This window comes from Brachyistius frenatus, unplaced genomic scaffold (genome assembly GCF_029030835.1).
Source record: "Brachyistius frenatus isolate BFR_SWC_R1_liver_20210118 unplaced genomic scaffold, ASM2903083v1 Contig_11, whole genome shotgun sequence".
Taxonomy (NCBI): Eukaryota; Metazoa; Chordata; class Actinopteri; family Embiotocidae; genus Brachyistius; species Brachyistius frenatus.
Window position 1 is genome coordinate 623,626 of NW_027210610.1, and position 16,058 is coordinate 639,683.

At 43.4% G+C, this 16,058-nt stretch overlaps 2 protein-coding genes and 1 long non-coding RNA gene across 9 annotated transcripts in view; 2 read left to right on the forward strand and 1 right to left on the reverse strand.

Annotated features, from left to right (window-relative positions):
- Window positions 1–12,079, reverse strand: part of grid2ipb (glutamate receptor, ionotropic, delta 2 (Grid2) interacting protein, b) — a 37,425-nt gene extending 25,346 nt beyond the window's left edge. Inside the window, exons 1-4 of one of the 7 annotated variants that reach the window (XM_069691317.1) lie at window positions 11,940–12,079; window positions 8,436–8,689; window positions 7,944–8,273; window positions 6,975–7,129 (exon numbers count right to left, since the gene is read on the reverse strand). In XM_069691317.1, the coding sequence (XP_069547418.1) occupies window positions 6,975–7,129; window positions 7,944–8,273; window positions 8,436–8,681 (731 nt within the window). In that variant the 5' untranslated portion in view covers window positions 8,682–8,689; window positions 11,940–12,079. Of the gene's footprint in view, window positions 1–6,974; window positions 7,130–7,943; window positions 8,274–8,435; window positions 8,690–9,484; window positions 9,645–11,939 lie in introns of those variants that run through there. The other 6 variants (XM_069691315.1, XM_069691321.1, XM_069691319.1 and 3 more) reach the window with 6 other exon arrangements.
- On the forward strand, window positions 1,768–2,375 carry LOC138616791 (uncharacterized). The gene is made up of 2 exons (XR_011310621.1): window positions 1,768–1,811; window positions 2,214–2,375. It is a non-coding gene; the product is annotated as an uncharacterized lncRNA (long non-coding RNA).
- Window positions 12,080–12,851: 772 nt separating the features above from the next.
- zdhhc4 (zinc finger DHHC-type palmitoyltransferase 4) lies at window positions 12,852–15,678 on the forward strand. Its single transcript, XM_069691328.1, has 7 exons — window positions 12,852–12,985; window positions 13,217–13,411; window positions 13,532–13,605; window positions 13,697–13,875; window positions 14,513–14,638; window positions 14,941–15,185; window positions 15,293–15,678. The coding sequence occupies exons 2-7, from the start codon at window positions 13,289–13,291 to the stop codon at window positions 15,590–15,592; spliced, it is 1,047 nt and encodes a 348-aa protein (XP_069547429.1). The 5' UTR covers window positions 12,852–12,985; window positions 13,217–13,288; the 3' UTR covers window positions 15,593–15,678.
- The last annotated feature ends 380 nt before the right edge of the window (window positions 15,679–16,058 follow it).

Below are 16,058 nucleotides of genomic sequence, written 5' to 3' on the forward strand. Positions count from 1 at the left end.
ACACCAGCCTGACAAAGCTCCTGCACTACACAGGTAAAAGTCCTAACATGGAAGAGCACTATTTCACTATTTGTTGGTGTTTTAACGAAGGGAAGTATGTCATTCTGAGCACAGCACAAGTCTCACTAAACACGTGAAAAACATGCAATCTGTGGCAAATAAAATGTCAAAGAGGAGGGTAGGCTGTTTTCAATGGAGGGCTTGTTTATTACCAGACAACAACACCGACTATGGCAACCAAACAAAATGAGTCTGCACACACACACACACGCACGCACGCACGCACGCACGCACGCACGCACACACACACACACACACACACACTTACAGCTTCAACTGACAACAGCAAACAACTTTTCATTCAAGTGATTTGAACTGCTGCCAGGAGACAAAGCAGCCACCCACACATCGAAACACACACACACACACACACACACGTTTTCTGGTACTGTACTTGTGAGAAGATTCACACTGTAGTCTCTTTCTTTGTTCTGAGGCATGTTGAACCTTAAAGGATGAGTTCACCAGTTTTTATGATGATGGACACAGACATGTTACTGTACTCCTGGAATAATAATCTTTTGTTAAACGACGGTGATGTAAAGAAAGTAAACAGTTAGAAAGTCAGAAGCTTTAATAGACAAGAATGTAATGCAGACATAAGATATGATACAGCATTAAATGTTTTTTGTTATTGTAAAGGGTTTTTTAGACCATGTTGCGTGGTGATTTTACACTTCAAATAAAACTGAATTGAACTGAATGGAATTAAAGAGACTGCTGGCCTTCACGGGTTTAAAGCTTCTTTCAGGTGCATTTTGGTAAATTTGGACAAAGTGACGCAACTTGTCTCCCACTACTTACAGTCTTTATATATCCCGAGTTCACTGCTGGCAATCTTCTCATGTAGTTCAGCTTGAATCATATTTCTCCAAATGTCTAACTAATCTGTTAGTGAGACATTAAACTACCCTGTGTGTGAGAACTGGCCAAAGTAACCTCGATTTTGAGAATTTATTAGCACAACATTTACATCTTGTACAGAGCAGCCTACACCTTTTAAACTGTACTAAGAGCCTGTCTTTTATCACATCAACACAAATGAAGTACAGAAAATTCAGACTGCACAAAAGAGAAACCCCAGTTGATACATCACTCCAGTCAGACGTCAGTCATTTGATTCCATGTTTGTTGAATCACGGTGGCATCAAGATCCAACCGAGAGCTGAGCCCGAACACAGATCTACGCAAACAACCATTCTCATTCCCACCTACACCAGTCTGTTGTGTTCTCACCGGCTGAGTCGCTGCTGATCAGATGAATCAGCCGTCAGCAGAAAGGGTGCGGGGTCTGTGAAGAACAGCACCAGGCGAGTAATTAGCGACAAACACGCTGACGGAGATGAGCGAAGAGACAACAGCGACTTCTGCACGTGTCCAACGAGAAGCTCATTATTTTTTATTTGATTTTTTTTTTAAATTTTATACACTTTATTAATCCCCGAGGGGAAATTTCTTCACTACAGCAGGGGGGCTCTCAGGGGGGAGATGCTGCAGCAGGCTGCCACTAGCGCGGCACCAGGTAACCTGACCTGAGGTGCATGTTTTTGGATGATGGGAAGAAGCCGGAGAACCCGGAGAGAACCCACGCAAGCACAGGGAGAACATGCAAACTCCGCACAGAAAGGCCCAGGACCGGATTCGAACCCGGAACCTTTTTTTGCTGTGAGGTGACAGTGCTAACCACTGCACCACCGTGCCGCCCAAATTATGCTCATTCAGAGAGGAAAAAAGCAACTTCACAGCAAAATGTGAGTCTCAGCCACTCATCATTTCATTATCCACGGCTGTTTAAGCACTATGTAGAGCAGTATTCAGGGAAATATGGTGCAACTTCTGCCATGTGGAACCTAAGGGTCAGAGCTTCGACCGGTCGCCTGTATGAAGAGCTCAGTTATGTAAAAACCTGCACCTCAGATGTTCACTCTTTACTAGCAGTGCAGTAAACAGAGCCTGAACCAATCTGTCTTTTTGAGGACGATATTATATTTGAGAGTAAAATAAATGCACAGAGTAACAGCTGCTTTTCATGGTTTTTACTGAAACAGATACAAAAAAAAAAAACAGTTATATGTATAAAGAATACAGATATTTCTGACTTTGGGCCCCCTACTGGCAGCACTGTGAAATACATGTTGTTGTGCTCTCCACAGGAGCTCTCCGTTCAGCACCACAGCAACAGGAGACAGACGGACCAACAGGCTTTTGCACAATTATGTCACCTCATGTTTAACTTATGTTTTCTCGTGACTTTTAATAGCTAACTGCAGGTAAAATGTAGTGTGGTAAGATTAAATCAGAATTTTTTTTATTTTTTTTATTATTAAACCCTGAAAAAACTCATCTCTTAATCTTTTAATGTCTTACAATGTCTACATCTTCACCTCCATGCAAAACATGTGGATGTATGAATAATACTCTAACTATGATAGCTAATAGTTCCCACCGCCATTCTTGTATTTTTATTCTTTTGGGGGAGTGCAGGGTGGATTTTTGTACAATGACAAGTAGCATACTGGGAAGTGTTAGGTACAGGGAATAGGAAGCGTGCTGTTCTGCGCTCACCTGTGACCGCACCCAACAGTGATGTCACGCTGCACTAGCACACCTGAGTGTACACTTCTACATTACTGCAGCAAAGCGGGAAAATAACCAACTAGAGATCAGCAAAAACAAGATTTTCTGTGTGGTTTCAAGTCAAATTTCAAATGTTAAGATTTTTTTTCAAAATACTTTCACAGCATTGATCTCAGCTAAAGGAGTTTTCACCAACATTTAACCTTCCTGCTGCAGGAAAAAAACACTCACCTGCAGTCCCAAAAGTACCTTATCTTTACCCAATATTTCACATTTCGCAGAGGCGTTAAAGACACATCCGCTTTAAATTACCTGTCATCTTAAGAACATACGGCGTTTGTTTCATCTCTTTTTTTCTGCTGTGACTTGTTTTACAGAAGCTGACACTTTTAAGAAACGGTGGGTATCTCATTTGAGGAAGAAATCTGTTCAGTTAAAGATATAGGTCACATATTCTTAGCCGGCTGTCACTGTCTCTGCAGACTTTTATCAGCTTAGAGGTGTACATGTATCTGCAGCCTGAGCGCAGACTACCGGCTACAACAAGCAGACTCCCGAGATATAAATACATGTTCTCTGGTGCTGTAGGTGGAGCAGCCCACACAGCCCCTCTCTGTTCGCTATCTGCGCTTCCCTGCTATTTACAATTTATTTCTATCACAGCACTAATATGCCCCTGTCTCACACACAGATACAATACTGGACTGTGTATGCATGATGTGATAGCTTCAGCTCTCCTTTCACAAATGCAGATGTTTTTCCATCCCTGAACGCTCAGCCATCTGTTGAAACAGCCACCTCATCACAAAAAAGTTTTCTGCATCAACTCCTGGAAACTAAATGAGTGCTCTGATTTGACCTCGTTTATAAAGAACAGAGATCTATAATTATCTGGAGGAGGATTGTGGAGGAGGAAGCAAGCTGGGAGACAGGGACGGATTTCTCAAAAGGGAGGAATGACAAGCAGAAAACTACAAAGAGCAGACCTAATTTCAGTTTGAGTGTCCGGATGTGACTCGGATGGAAGCAAAGTGAGTTTGGTGCAATGTGTTAACACACATAGAAAAAGTAATAATGGCGGACGAGTCAGACAGAATCTTTCTCACATGATCTATTTGTCCTGCTTTGACAGTGACTGAAGTGAAGCACGGAGGAGGGTCACACATTTCAGCATAAAGCCAGTGCAACTAAAATTTATAACATTACAAATGTGTTCTGAGCCTCACAGGGTGTGTGTGTGTGTGTGTGTGTGTGTGTGTGTGTGTGTGTGTGTGTGTGTGTGTGTGTGTGTGTGTGTGTGTGTGTGTGTGTGTGTGTGTGTGTGTGTGTGTCCGGGGACCCATCAAAAGGAGATGATTAAAAACTGAGCTGGTTAAAAAACAAGTACATATTTGATCCACTGACTGTGTAGAGATGTGCACACTGCACTGTTGATGTTGACACATGCTACACAAAAATACACAGACACCAACACATCACTGACTCCTTGGTTGCTATGGGAATAAAAGGAGAAAAATGGTTGCCGTCCCCTTCATCCTATGACCTCAACCTTATGATGAACCTGCAGTGCATCCTTACAAGGAAAATCTGCAGATTTCTGTTGACTTCTTTATGACCTCCTGAGTTTTTTCTAACTTCCTTTTGCATAATGAATTCAAAATATATTAAAAAAAAATGTTGTCATGGTATTTCTTTTTTCTCATAATAACACCCACTTTGTAATATATCTGTTGAGGATGAAGGAAACTTTTCCCACTCAAATTCATGACTTTAGTACTGTTTGTGTTCTTCACCCACTTCAATAAAAAAAAACATGTGAGAGCCTCTTGTGAGAAACTGTTTCTCATCTTGTACAGTGTAGTAGTTTAGGAACAGTTGCAAACAAGCTCCAGCCACTCGAGTCAAGAATAATCTAACACTACTAAAGGATGAGCATGAGCATGAGGAGCAGCTAATTGCAGAATTGTGGCTTTACTATGACCTACTACTTTGATAAGTTCTGTTTTTCTTTTATACGGCACAACTATAATTGTCGTATTAAATTGTAAACTGGATGGGTTTACAAGTTTAAGCTCTAAATGAGTGATTTGATCTGTAGGTTCTCCAAGACCATCGTGTTACCCATGCGGTTACTGAAAAGCCAGCAATCCCCGCTGCTTCCCGAGCAGACACGGAGAGGCTCCCTAAAATTCTGGCAGATAAAGTTTAAAAGGAATATTCATGCACTCTAAAAGTCAACACAATGCTCAAAAGCAAGCTCGCACTCAAAGACACGGCCACGCCCTTACACATGTCACACGAGATTACATCCTAAAAGCAGAAAATCACTCATCCTAATGGCATCGGTCACAAAGAGTCAAGCACAACTGTGACGTTAACAAATAGTTTACAACCATCTCTATGTGGTCACATCACATCAAACAGCATGAACAAGCAGTTAACGGCCCCAATGACTGAAATCATACATTATGCATTTAAAGCCTTAAAGAGATCTTAGAAAACAACTTGGGAATGGAGAGTTTTGAAACTAAAAAACAGCAGCAGCAGCAGCAGCAGTCGTCTTGTAGTGTATCAGACTGCATTAAACATTCACTCACATCCCGCTTTGCATTCGTAATTACACCCACATCCGGCGCTTTGTGCAAACAGCGCAGGTGGCAGACTTAATGAAGCTGACAAAGATGCGCAAATGTCCGCTTAATTAAAATAATAGGAAGGTATACTCACCCCAGACAATCCATTGTTTTAGCTGTTACCCATTGCTTAAAAAAACAAATAAACTAAACATAAGTGGCACCAGCTAGAGCGGCAGTGAGGAGAAGAGTGGACACCTCCACTGCTTCTCGAAGGAGAATGAAAGGTAAGGTGGGACCGTGGTGCATGCAGGAGGCTGCCTTTACCAAGTGTCAAGGGAAAACAGTCCCCATGCAGAACGAGCTCTGAGCAGAATAATGAGAAGAAAATCCATCAGAGCGAAAAACAAAAACCCCTTCAGAGCGAGAGAGAGAGAGAGAGAGGGGTAAGAGAGTTGGGAGATGGGTGGGGGGTAGAAGACCACAGAGAGATGATATTAATGTTGTTACTGGTGCTCGTGCAGATAGGAGTGTCCTCCATGATACAAAAAAAACAATGAAGAGTTCTCAGTGGACGGACTTTGAATTATTCATGACCAATTAAAGGCAGAAAAATCTGGCCGCCTCGCGTCACTTCAGGTGGGAGAAACAACAAAAGTATCTCACCGATGACCTCACGCTGATGGAAACCCTTCTTACGGGATATTAATACCACTAAATGGAGTTGAAAGTGGCGTGGTAGTAGTGGAGGAGGAAGCCAGAGGAGTACGAGAATAAAAGGTCTGATTGGCTTGTGGAAGACATGCAATCTGTGGACAAGCTGTCTGGGGATTCGGAGAAAAAGCGGGAGTGCTGGTCCTTTTGGCAAACCACATGACTCTGGCTCCCTGGATCATTGTTTAGTTACCTGGCGTTATTCATGCAAACACACTGCCACGCATCTTCAAAATAAACCTGAGGGATGCAGCTCCAGGTTTTTTGTTTTCAGAGACGGAGCAGCATGACCACCAGTGCTGCATGATGTTCCCATGAAGCGAGCGCTCAACTAAATCTGTGTGTGGCTCGTCATCACACGCACCTCCATGCTGTGAATGCACTTCACGTTGCCAAGCCTCATTTACCACTAAAAAAAACCTCTAAAGCTCGGGGGGCCCCCTCAGCGTCAGCTCAGTCTCTGGGTTTCACAAACACCGATGACAGACTCGAAGGGTCACCGTGGCTTTACCCCGGCCGGCAGATGGGGGGGAGGAGAGGGGGGCGGCTAAACCCACTGATGTAGCTTTATAGTTTAATCCTTTCCCTGTTGCTCATTCTGCTACAGGGAAATTATGTTTACGTGGTCATTATGAATTCAATCCCTGTAGATTATTTAAATTTTCACTGGGGCCTACATCGAACAGGGGGAGCGTGTGTGTGATACAATACAAAGACATGGTGTAACATTGAAATATTGCAACAGCACTAGCAGCTGTGCAATGAGCATTTCTTTGCTCTAGTTACTTTGAATGTGAAAGTCATGTATTTTGGCTTTAGAGAACAGTTTGACAGCTCTGAATGACAAGAAACAAGCGGAGAGACGAGGTGGAATAACACGTCTTCATGGCCTATCAGCCAGACACAAAACAGGGATGTTTTACATAATCTGTGTGTCTGTGTCCTCCACTGAAGCCGTCTTTCAACTCCTTTCTTTATTCTTTCCCCGGAGTTTACTCTCTGTAGTGGTAGGCAAACAATGTGAGGAGTAATACACCTCTGGGCTCCTACCTGATGCAGGAGATGAGCTGCCGGTGCTCATCAGTGGCGAGTATCTCCGGCAGAACGGAGGCCAGCCACTCAACTCTCTTCTCTGCTGCGTACTGCTTCAGCACATTGAAGAGCCTCTCTTTCACTTCGGGCTCGTCGCCTAAAATCTGGTCGACCTGGTGGAGATCAAACGGTGATGTCAGAGCCGGGGAGCAGTTGGAGGAAATACAAATTAGAGTGGATGCTGTAGCTTCGTAGGATTTTGTTAACATAGTGCCAGAAAGGTGCCACGACGACACTTTATCTGCAGCTGGATTTAAGGATACATTACCTGCATTTTATCTGGTTGTGTCAGATCTCTTGTCTTGTTCTTATTCGTCCTACACTATAAACTTATTTAAAACATTTAACCTGTACATTGTAGGAAACTGCACATGTACATTTGTTGGATCTTGAAGGATTCGGCAGAATTACCGTTTCTCCTCTGATTAGAAAACCCCTTACTATAACATTTGCAAAGATTTTGATCTTAAAGCTCCTGAAAACCTGTCTTTTCTATCATGTATTTCTCTACGACGTCAAATTTTCATGACTAAATAGGTAAGAATAAATCCTCAAGTAAAAAAAAATCATTCTAACAGGTTATCGATTAAGATGAAAATTCAGCTAATCAGCTTTATCAGGATTGTATGAGTCATGTTTCATTTCCAATGATTGACAGTTGCATCTCCCTGGCAACATAAAGTAGCAACAGGGTGTAGCTACATTCTGCTTGGTGCACAAAACCACTGAAAAACACTTTTTTCCCCCAATAGATCACAAAAAAATGCAAATTCAAAAACGTATTATGTCACTGTTTGTAGAAAATGTTGTGTTTGCGTGGAAGCTGATAGAGAAATTCAGTTTCTGGCACCTTTAAACTTCCCTGCTCAGCTGGACCAGCAATAGAAAGTAACCTGGACTCAGCTGTGACTGTCTATTTAAACGTACCTTCCTGTTGAACTCCAGAGCCTTGTGCTTGCGGTCCAGCCTCGCCCCCTCTCCTCCCATCTGACTGTCCTCTATGCTGATGCTGTGCTTCTGCCTTTGGCCGAGGCACAGAACCCCCAGGCGGAGCGTCCTCCCCTGGGAGGCCTTGATCAGGGCCGCGGCCATCTCGTGCTGCCGGACCGGGATGCCGTTCACCTCCATGACGTAATCCCCGGCCCTCAGACCTGCGCGGCCAGCTGGAGAGCAAGGGGAGCAGTCCTCCACCAGCAGAGGGCAGTCTCCCACGATGGTGAAGCCAAAACGACCATCTGGACCTGGTATGATGTCCATCTGTACAACATATGAGAAAAAAGATGAATTTTAAGAATTTGCCTCATTGTTTTGATCACAGAGGATCCACCCAGTAAAAACCCACAGAGGTCTTTCGATACAAGTAACAGGCATTAAACTACATATGCAATATTACTGTGACGGGTTCAAAAGCTGTGAGACCTGCTGTATGCGGGACACCACTCCGATGCTGGGAGGGATGTTCTTCTGAGTCTGGGCGATGGTGATGACCGCCTGCGGGCCCAGCGTCGACACATTGTGGCCCTCGATCTCCAGGACCTGGTCCCCCGCCTGCAGCCCTGCCAGGTGGGCGCTGCTGCCCTCCTCCACAGACAGAATGTAGCTGGGGCCATTCCCGCCCAACTGGAAGCCAAACTCCTCCGGCCAGCCCTGGTTGGACGTCGGCATGCTGAGGACTTGGTGGGAAAGGGAGGAGAAAAACAACCTCAGTAGTCTCGTCGTCGATGACCTTTGCAGTGTCTGCGTACAATGTCTAATGGCATGAGAGGACATGCAAAAAAATTAAGCACACAAACACTTACCCACTGCACCCAAAGCATTCAATTCTACCGCCATTGCGAAATAGAAAACCCTTAAGATATAATAGTATGAGTATAGTATTGACTAGTATTCAATCTGACGCAGATGTTCCCTGTCTCCTTCCTGCTGCTACCTTCCGTGTCTCAGGTCGTACGATGGAGTGTAGCTCTGTGACCCTCTACCCTGAACCGTCACACACTCCGAGGTCCCTGACCTGGTTCATAAACTCCATCGCAGCCAATCAAATGAAAGCATTGCAGAGACTGTGACCTTAATTAGCCTGAGAGACAAAAGTTCCTCCTGCAGTTTTTTTTTCTTTCCACTCAGGGCACATACAAGCCTCTCCTGTTGAATGGCAATTATGCATTAAAGTGACAGACAACACATGGGACTGCACTGATGAGCCTTCAGTGGGTAAAATGAGGTAAAATGGCAAATGTGAAGGCACCTAAACTGGACTGAAAAATTTAAATGAGAAGGAATTAACCCAAATGTGACAGTTTTCCAAACCATCACTAATATAACAAATACAGATTTACAAAAATGAAGATGTTGGCTTATATGTAATCTGCTATAAAGCCTCGAGCTCAGCTGGAGGCAAATGATGTGCTCCACAGCCACAGCACAGCAGCCAGGTTTTACACAGTGGACGAAGCCGATAAATGACTTACAGAAATCTTTAGACGGATACCGAGGGCCGCGTTTGCTCTGCCGAAAAGAGTATCTGCCTTTTTTGTTTTGCAAAAACTTCTTCATCTCGAATGTCAAACGGCAGGTGGCCTGCCAGCAATCCAATCTTCTCAAATATAATGTTAAAAAAAAATTTTTTTAAAAAAATGAAGAAAACACCCTCAACCCAAAGTCAAACAGAAAAGGTGACGAACTCAAAATACTGCCCCATTCCTCCTCCCTGAAACCACAGCAGTCTCCTCGTGAGGGAAAGGGTGAGTGTGCATGAAAAGCGAGTGCAGTCTCTATGTGAGTGTGTCAAGAAGTTAGTCCTGCGTCTCATCCCTGATTCATCCCAGGCCAGCCTGCTTGCACAGTGTTAATCAGAAAACTGGGACGCGTGCACCCGCGCACCTCGGTTCCTTAATAATTCTCTCTCCAAAAAGGGTATTGTGAGGCCTCATTTTTCTATAAATACACCAGTGTGTCTTTTTCCTCCTCCTCCTCTCTTGGCTAGGTGGCTCTCCGAGGGACCGCTCCTGGCCCAGAATCACTGTGTCGATGCAAGGAAGCCTGATGAGTACTAATTGGAGCGTCTGCTTGCCTGCAATCCTGTGTGTCCGAGCGCACTCAAATGCGCGGTCCATTGAGAAGGAGCCAGGGGGCAATTTAAGACTTTAGCCTGTAGGATTAGTAGGATTATCAGCTGAATCTTCAGCTCTCGTCCACCCCCTGTCATTAATACAGAGGGACAAGTGCCCGCCTCCCTTGATGGATATTTACACGAACTCTAAAGGAACCATTTCAGGCACTGTGCGTACGTATCTGAAGGTGACAAAACATTTTCATTTAAGCCTTAAAACACAAAACAGATGTAAATGTTTAACAGCCAAATAGGACTGCAAATTTGTGGTCTATGCCCTGTTTTAAACCAACTGGTCTTCATCACCGACTGGTTTGTGAGGCGCTGTTTTGAAGCCTCAAATCTGGCATTTTCGTGGTCACTCAGTTTTTTTTTTTTTTGGAGCCAGAAGTGACCATATTTGGACAAACTGAGGAGCAGCGAGAAGTGGGTCTGACTGAGAATTTGAGGACAATAAGCCTCGCCCACCTATACAGGCAACCTGACTGCACCACAGGCATGTCAATCAAAACAGGCACATCCCCCAAGCATCTCTTTTTGAGGCCTTATATCTAATTAATTATGGAATTATTTTCAGAAGGACCACCAGAACACTTATGAGAAGGAGTGACGAGCGAACGACACCGTAGTGACTTTTGACAAATATATATTGACTTTCTATTTCACGAGAGATGTTGACACTTTTTAAATGGGAGTTTATCTGAGTCAGGTCCTGGTGGCCCTGATTAAAACTGTGAAAAAGCTCCTGCGTTTGAAAACACCTCATTTGGTGGCTTGTGTTTCCTGCTACTGTGGATGATCAGTCTCACTGCCACACCTTACAGGTACATTTGTATAGACCACAGCCATCGTTAGTGTCATTAGAAACACCTGTGGTTCTCCTACAACAACAAGTCTGTCAATTCTGTCCTAACTTCAACCTGGGCAGATGTCTAATTCGTCTGAAATGAAAACACCTGTGTGTGAGTCTTCTGAAACACACTTCAAAAAAGTCAATCGCTTCTCCTTTTAAAAGGAAAAGATACTTAGACTTTATTAACAGCCATTTTTATGATTACACAAAGCTTAGAGGGAAGAGTTTCCATGAGACCGATTTATACTGACAGTCTTAATAGCACAACTCCACAAAAGCTACACGACTACAATAACTCATAAATGTAAACAATAAGGTATAAGGTGAAGCTCAAGTACAATAAGCTTTTATATTAGATTGTTGTATATTATTGAAAGAAACATTGATCTAAATAAAGTATCATATATTTGAAAATAATAATTCACTACAGCTGAAGCGATAAGTCCTGAGGAAGGCTGCAAGGTCAGCATGTGGGAGTGTAAACTGTCATTAGTGGCAAAGCACATGATAAGGAACAGAATAAACAAACTGAATAATTAAACACAGGCTGTATCTCCCAACACACGCTGTTCACCACTATCAAACTCTCCACCTCGTGTGCGACAAGATGACACAGAAAAGAAAGCAAAAAAAAACTGTCTCATCCTTTTCACTCAAAAAAATCTGAAGTAAATATGAATCTTCAGAGACATTATATATACATTTGAGCATATTTACTTAAACTTTGGATATGTATATTCCAAAAATCAGGAGCTGAAATAATCTTTATGACAAGTAAAACTGCCACTTCAGTTATAAATAGGGTGAAAAGTATTTAGAAACACTTTTCAGTCCCACTTGTAACTACAAATACACTCACAGCCTTATGTGACAGCACATCAATCTAAGGCAGGAAGTATCTGAAGGGATTAACACACCAGCACAGCATGTCATAAAGCTGGCACAAGCACACATCCAGTACCTTCTTAAACAGCATCCATAGACGAGACCGCACAGCTCCTGAGTAATGCTCTCCTCTGCAGCGCCGTGAGCTGTAACATGAGTGCTGGGCCATGTCAGCAACCAGATCCAGCAGGTGTCCTGTGATGCCTGGTTGCATTGTGTGGAGCACTGGATGACAGTGAGAGAGAGGAAACAGTGCTGACTTACTTTAAGTTACTGTTTTATGTAAACACTGAAGTCAAAATGTTGAGAACAGCGCAGTCTTATTAAAGGGTCTGATTAAGGATGGATACTCTAGTCTAGGTTTGACCAGGCTAAGTATAGTTGTTGTAGATCTGGATCTGGTCCAATGTGGTTCATGTTAAAAAAAAAAAAAAAAGGTTAAAAAAAACCCAGTGAAATCTCTCTTTCTTTCTTTTTTTGCATTTCACAAATTGAATAAAGTTTTTATGATTCAGAAACTTTATTTTAAAGAACTTTAGTTTATCTAGGATAATTAAGTCCAGGTATGACCGGTCTCAGTATAGTAGTTGTTGATCTGGATAACAGAAAAAAGCAGCGAAATGTCTATTTGCTTCATTTACACAACTTCAATAAAAGTTTCACAAATTATAAACTCTGTTTTAACGACTCTTTAGCCTCTCTGGGATACTTTCATCCAGGTTAGACCAGTCTAAGTAGAGTGGTTTTACATCTGGACCTGGTCCAATGTGGTCCAGATGTGGTCCAGATGTGGGGAAACAAAACAGTGAAAAGTCTCTGCTGCATTTTCACCGAAGGAATGATTGTGCCACTAACTTGAAAGTGCATTCAAGACAAGAGTCAAGGCTTTATCTGAAATGCCGAGCGCCCTTTTCTCCTTTCCTCTCACAGCTGAGCAGCTGCAGTGACGTAGACGCGACTCATCCACTGTTAGCTTTGAATGCTAGGGAAGTAGCGCTGTTTACAGACGCAGAACATGAGCGTGGACCAAGAGAGAGGCTGTCCGTCACAGCGTACACCTGACCAACTATGTTGACGTGAGACCGCCTGAAAAGGCAGCGATGTGCGACTTTGACTAGAAGGGTAAGGGCGGGTTAACGAACTTGAAAATGGCTTTAGGAAGTAAAGAAAGTGTACGTTTCTGCTAACAATGGGCGCTAATAAGTTAGCACGCTAACGTAACTTTGTCGAGTAGTTTTAAACACATCGTCCTTAATTTTTTTTTTTTAAAGGTTTAAAAGTCTTAACCGTGTTTAAACGAAACGACTACACAAACCTAACAATAACGACGCCGTACTAATCTTCTTGTTGAAGGCTGCTACCTGCTCGCGGTGCGTTCAAACACCTGTTGTTGTCCTCGTGTGACGTGATGCTGCCGGGAGACACATGGACTTCCTCACTCTGTTCGCGGTCTACGTCGTGGTGGTGGTCACGTGTATACTTCTGGTCTGCAAATACTCAGGACGGCAACAAACACCCTTTAACGTCCTCTTCGACTCGGCGGCGAAGGTGACGATCAGATCTACCGGGACTTCCACAACCCTCAACTGGGTGACGCTGTTTTGACGAATTGATCAACAAACGCACCTTTTTTTTTTTTTTAAACATTTACATCAAATGTCTTCGCAGGTAGTCGCTCCCTTTACGCCGCAATGGCTGCAGGCGTTTTCACAGCGGACCATGCACAGACTTTTCCACCAAAGGTTTGTGGTTTAGGGTTTGGTGCTCCCGGACTGTCCTGTCTTTGCGTAATCATTAAGCCTTCGGGTGTGTGCTATTTGCCTCTCATCGCAGGAACAACGTGTTCATCTATCTGCACATCCTCCTGGAGGCCGCTGTGTACGCAGAGTTCACCCATGAGGTGTTCGGCTTCTGCAGGGAGTTCGGCACCACCCTGACCAGCCTGTCGGTGCCTTACGTCCTGCTGGCCGTCAAGACCTCCTTCTTCTACCTGTGCATCAAGAGCGATCCAGGTTAGTTTGATGTCAGCTGCAGCGGTTTCAAACATACTTGTTATTGGCTCCAATATTAGAATGGCAAATGTGATAATGCCATGTTTGGCGATCGCATTTCACTCATACACATCTGGAATTTTCTTTTGTGACTTGGAAGGTAAAAATGCCAGAAACACAGTAATCTTTATGTCATCCAGGTCCATATCTTGGGACAATCCCTATCCCACTTTACAGGTCATTCTATCTGGTATTAATGAGTGAGACTGCTCTTCCATACTACTGCTTTTAAGGCCTAAATCTATAATTACATGGTGGAAGTCGAATGAGTCCAGTTACGTTTGACTAAAACACGTTTGACTTAGGTAATTTAGCTGATTTTAATTAGACTATCTGGAGAAAATCACCGTTAAGTTAGTTCTGGACAGGCTAAAGTCCCCATGGTACTACAGTGTAAAAACACAGACCACCTGTAGTGATGTTTGCTTTGTTAAGGCCAATTCATAGTTTTCTAATCTGTGCACACCACTAACCGATGCTGACTTTTTTGATAACGGCAGATGAGGAAATTTGTATCACGTGGACGCAGAAAGCATGATTTGGCCTTGAGTGCATTATATTTTCATAACTGTCTCCCCCCAAATTCACCATCTGCCAGGCACAATTACAAAGAAGAAAGTCGCTGGCCAGCTGCACATCTATCCATACGACAGGAGACTCTTTCACCCGGGAGTCTCCTGTCCAACCTGCCAGCATGTCAAACCGCCTCGCTCCAAACACTGCAGTGAGTACAGAGTTATAGATGCCCATTGTACTGCACCAACTTTTCTAACTCTGGGTTAGATAACTAAATCAATATTTGTCCCGTTGTTGCTTATGAAACATTTCATTCAAAGAAACGTATCTCTTTTCCTTCTTGGTATTATCCCTGTAGGAATGTTTTATTTGAGTAAAAACCTACCTTACAATCTGCACGGTTAGCGTTCAGTCTCAGAAAACATTATCACTTTTTAACAATACTTTTCCTGCTCAAAAGGAAAAACAACTCTGTGTCAGTCCTGACCGTAAACACTGTCTGTATTACAGGGGTCTGCAACAGGTGTGTGCAGCGTTTCGACCACCACTGTGTCTGGGTGAACAACTGCATCGGCGCTCAGAACACGCGCTACTTCCTGCTTTACCTCTTCAGCGTGTGCGCCATGGCAGGTGTCATCGCCCTGCTCACAGGAGACATGCTGCTTCATGCAGTGCTGCACTCAGGGCTCCTGAGGGCCAGTTATATAGACGAGTATGGTCAGCAGCAGCCAGCGGGACCTCTGTTTGTCGTACAGGTGCGACTAACGTACTGTATATAATGTGTACACGGTATGCTGCAGCCACATTTATTTCCAATTTCATACCACACGTTCAACTGAAAACATCTGCTTTTTCCCTCCAGCATCTGTTTCTGACCTTCCCCCGAATCGTCTTCATGCTGGGCTTCCTACTCTTCGTCTTCTTCCTCATAGCCGGATATGCCCTCTTCCATTCCTACCTGGCTCTTGTCAACCAGACCTCCAACGAGTGGTACAAAAGTCGAGGTTACGTTTGTCACCACTGCCACCCGACTGTAACAGCTGATAATCTTTGCAGCCCAGTCCCAGATCACTCCAAAAGATACTTCTACAGTCGAGGGCTACTCCGAAACCTGGGAGAGATTTTCTTTCCTCTGCAACCCGTTAAGAAAAAAGACAACTGAGAAAAGATACTGACTTCTGTATTTACATCCTCCTCTGATTTACTGTCCAAAATAACTACTGAGAAAATAAAGTTGAGTTGTTTCTTTATGGACTCTGGTTTCCATCTCCCATGAGATACCATGAATTGAAAAGGTCTAACTTGCCCATTCAGATCATTATTTGTTTATTAAAAGTTGTAGCTACAAGGATGCTCAGGACACTTTATTCCGTTTCTTTTTCGTCCTCTGGCTGCCGTCAACCAAATGCTTCCAAAAGAGAGGGCAAAAAGATCATACCCTCAGTTTTTACATGTAATTTCTTCAATACGTCAATATAGAATTAGGGTTCTTCCTTTAAATGTATTGCACTTCATGCATTTATATGTTTTAGGAGTTGCTGGGGATTTAAATGAATAAATTGATAACATTATTAACAAATATATGACTGGGGAGGCCAGTGAAGGCAGCAGTACCCTGATGTTCATTC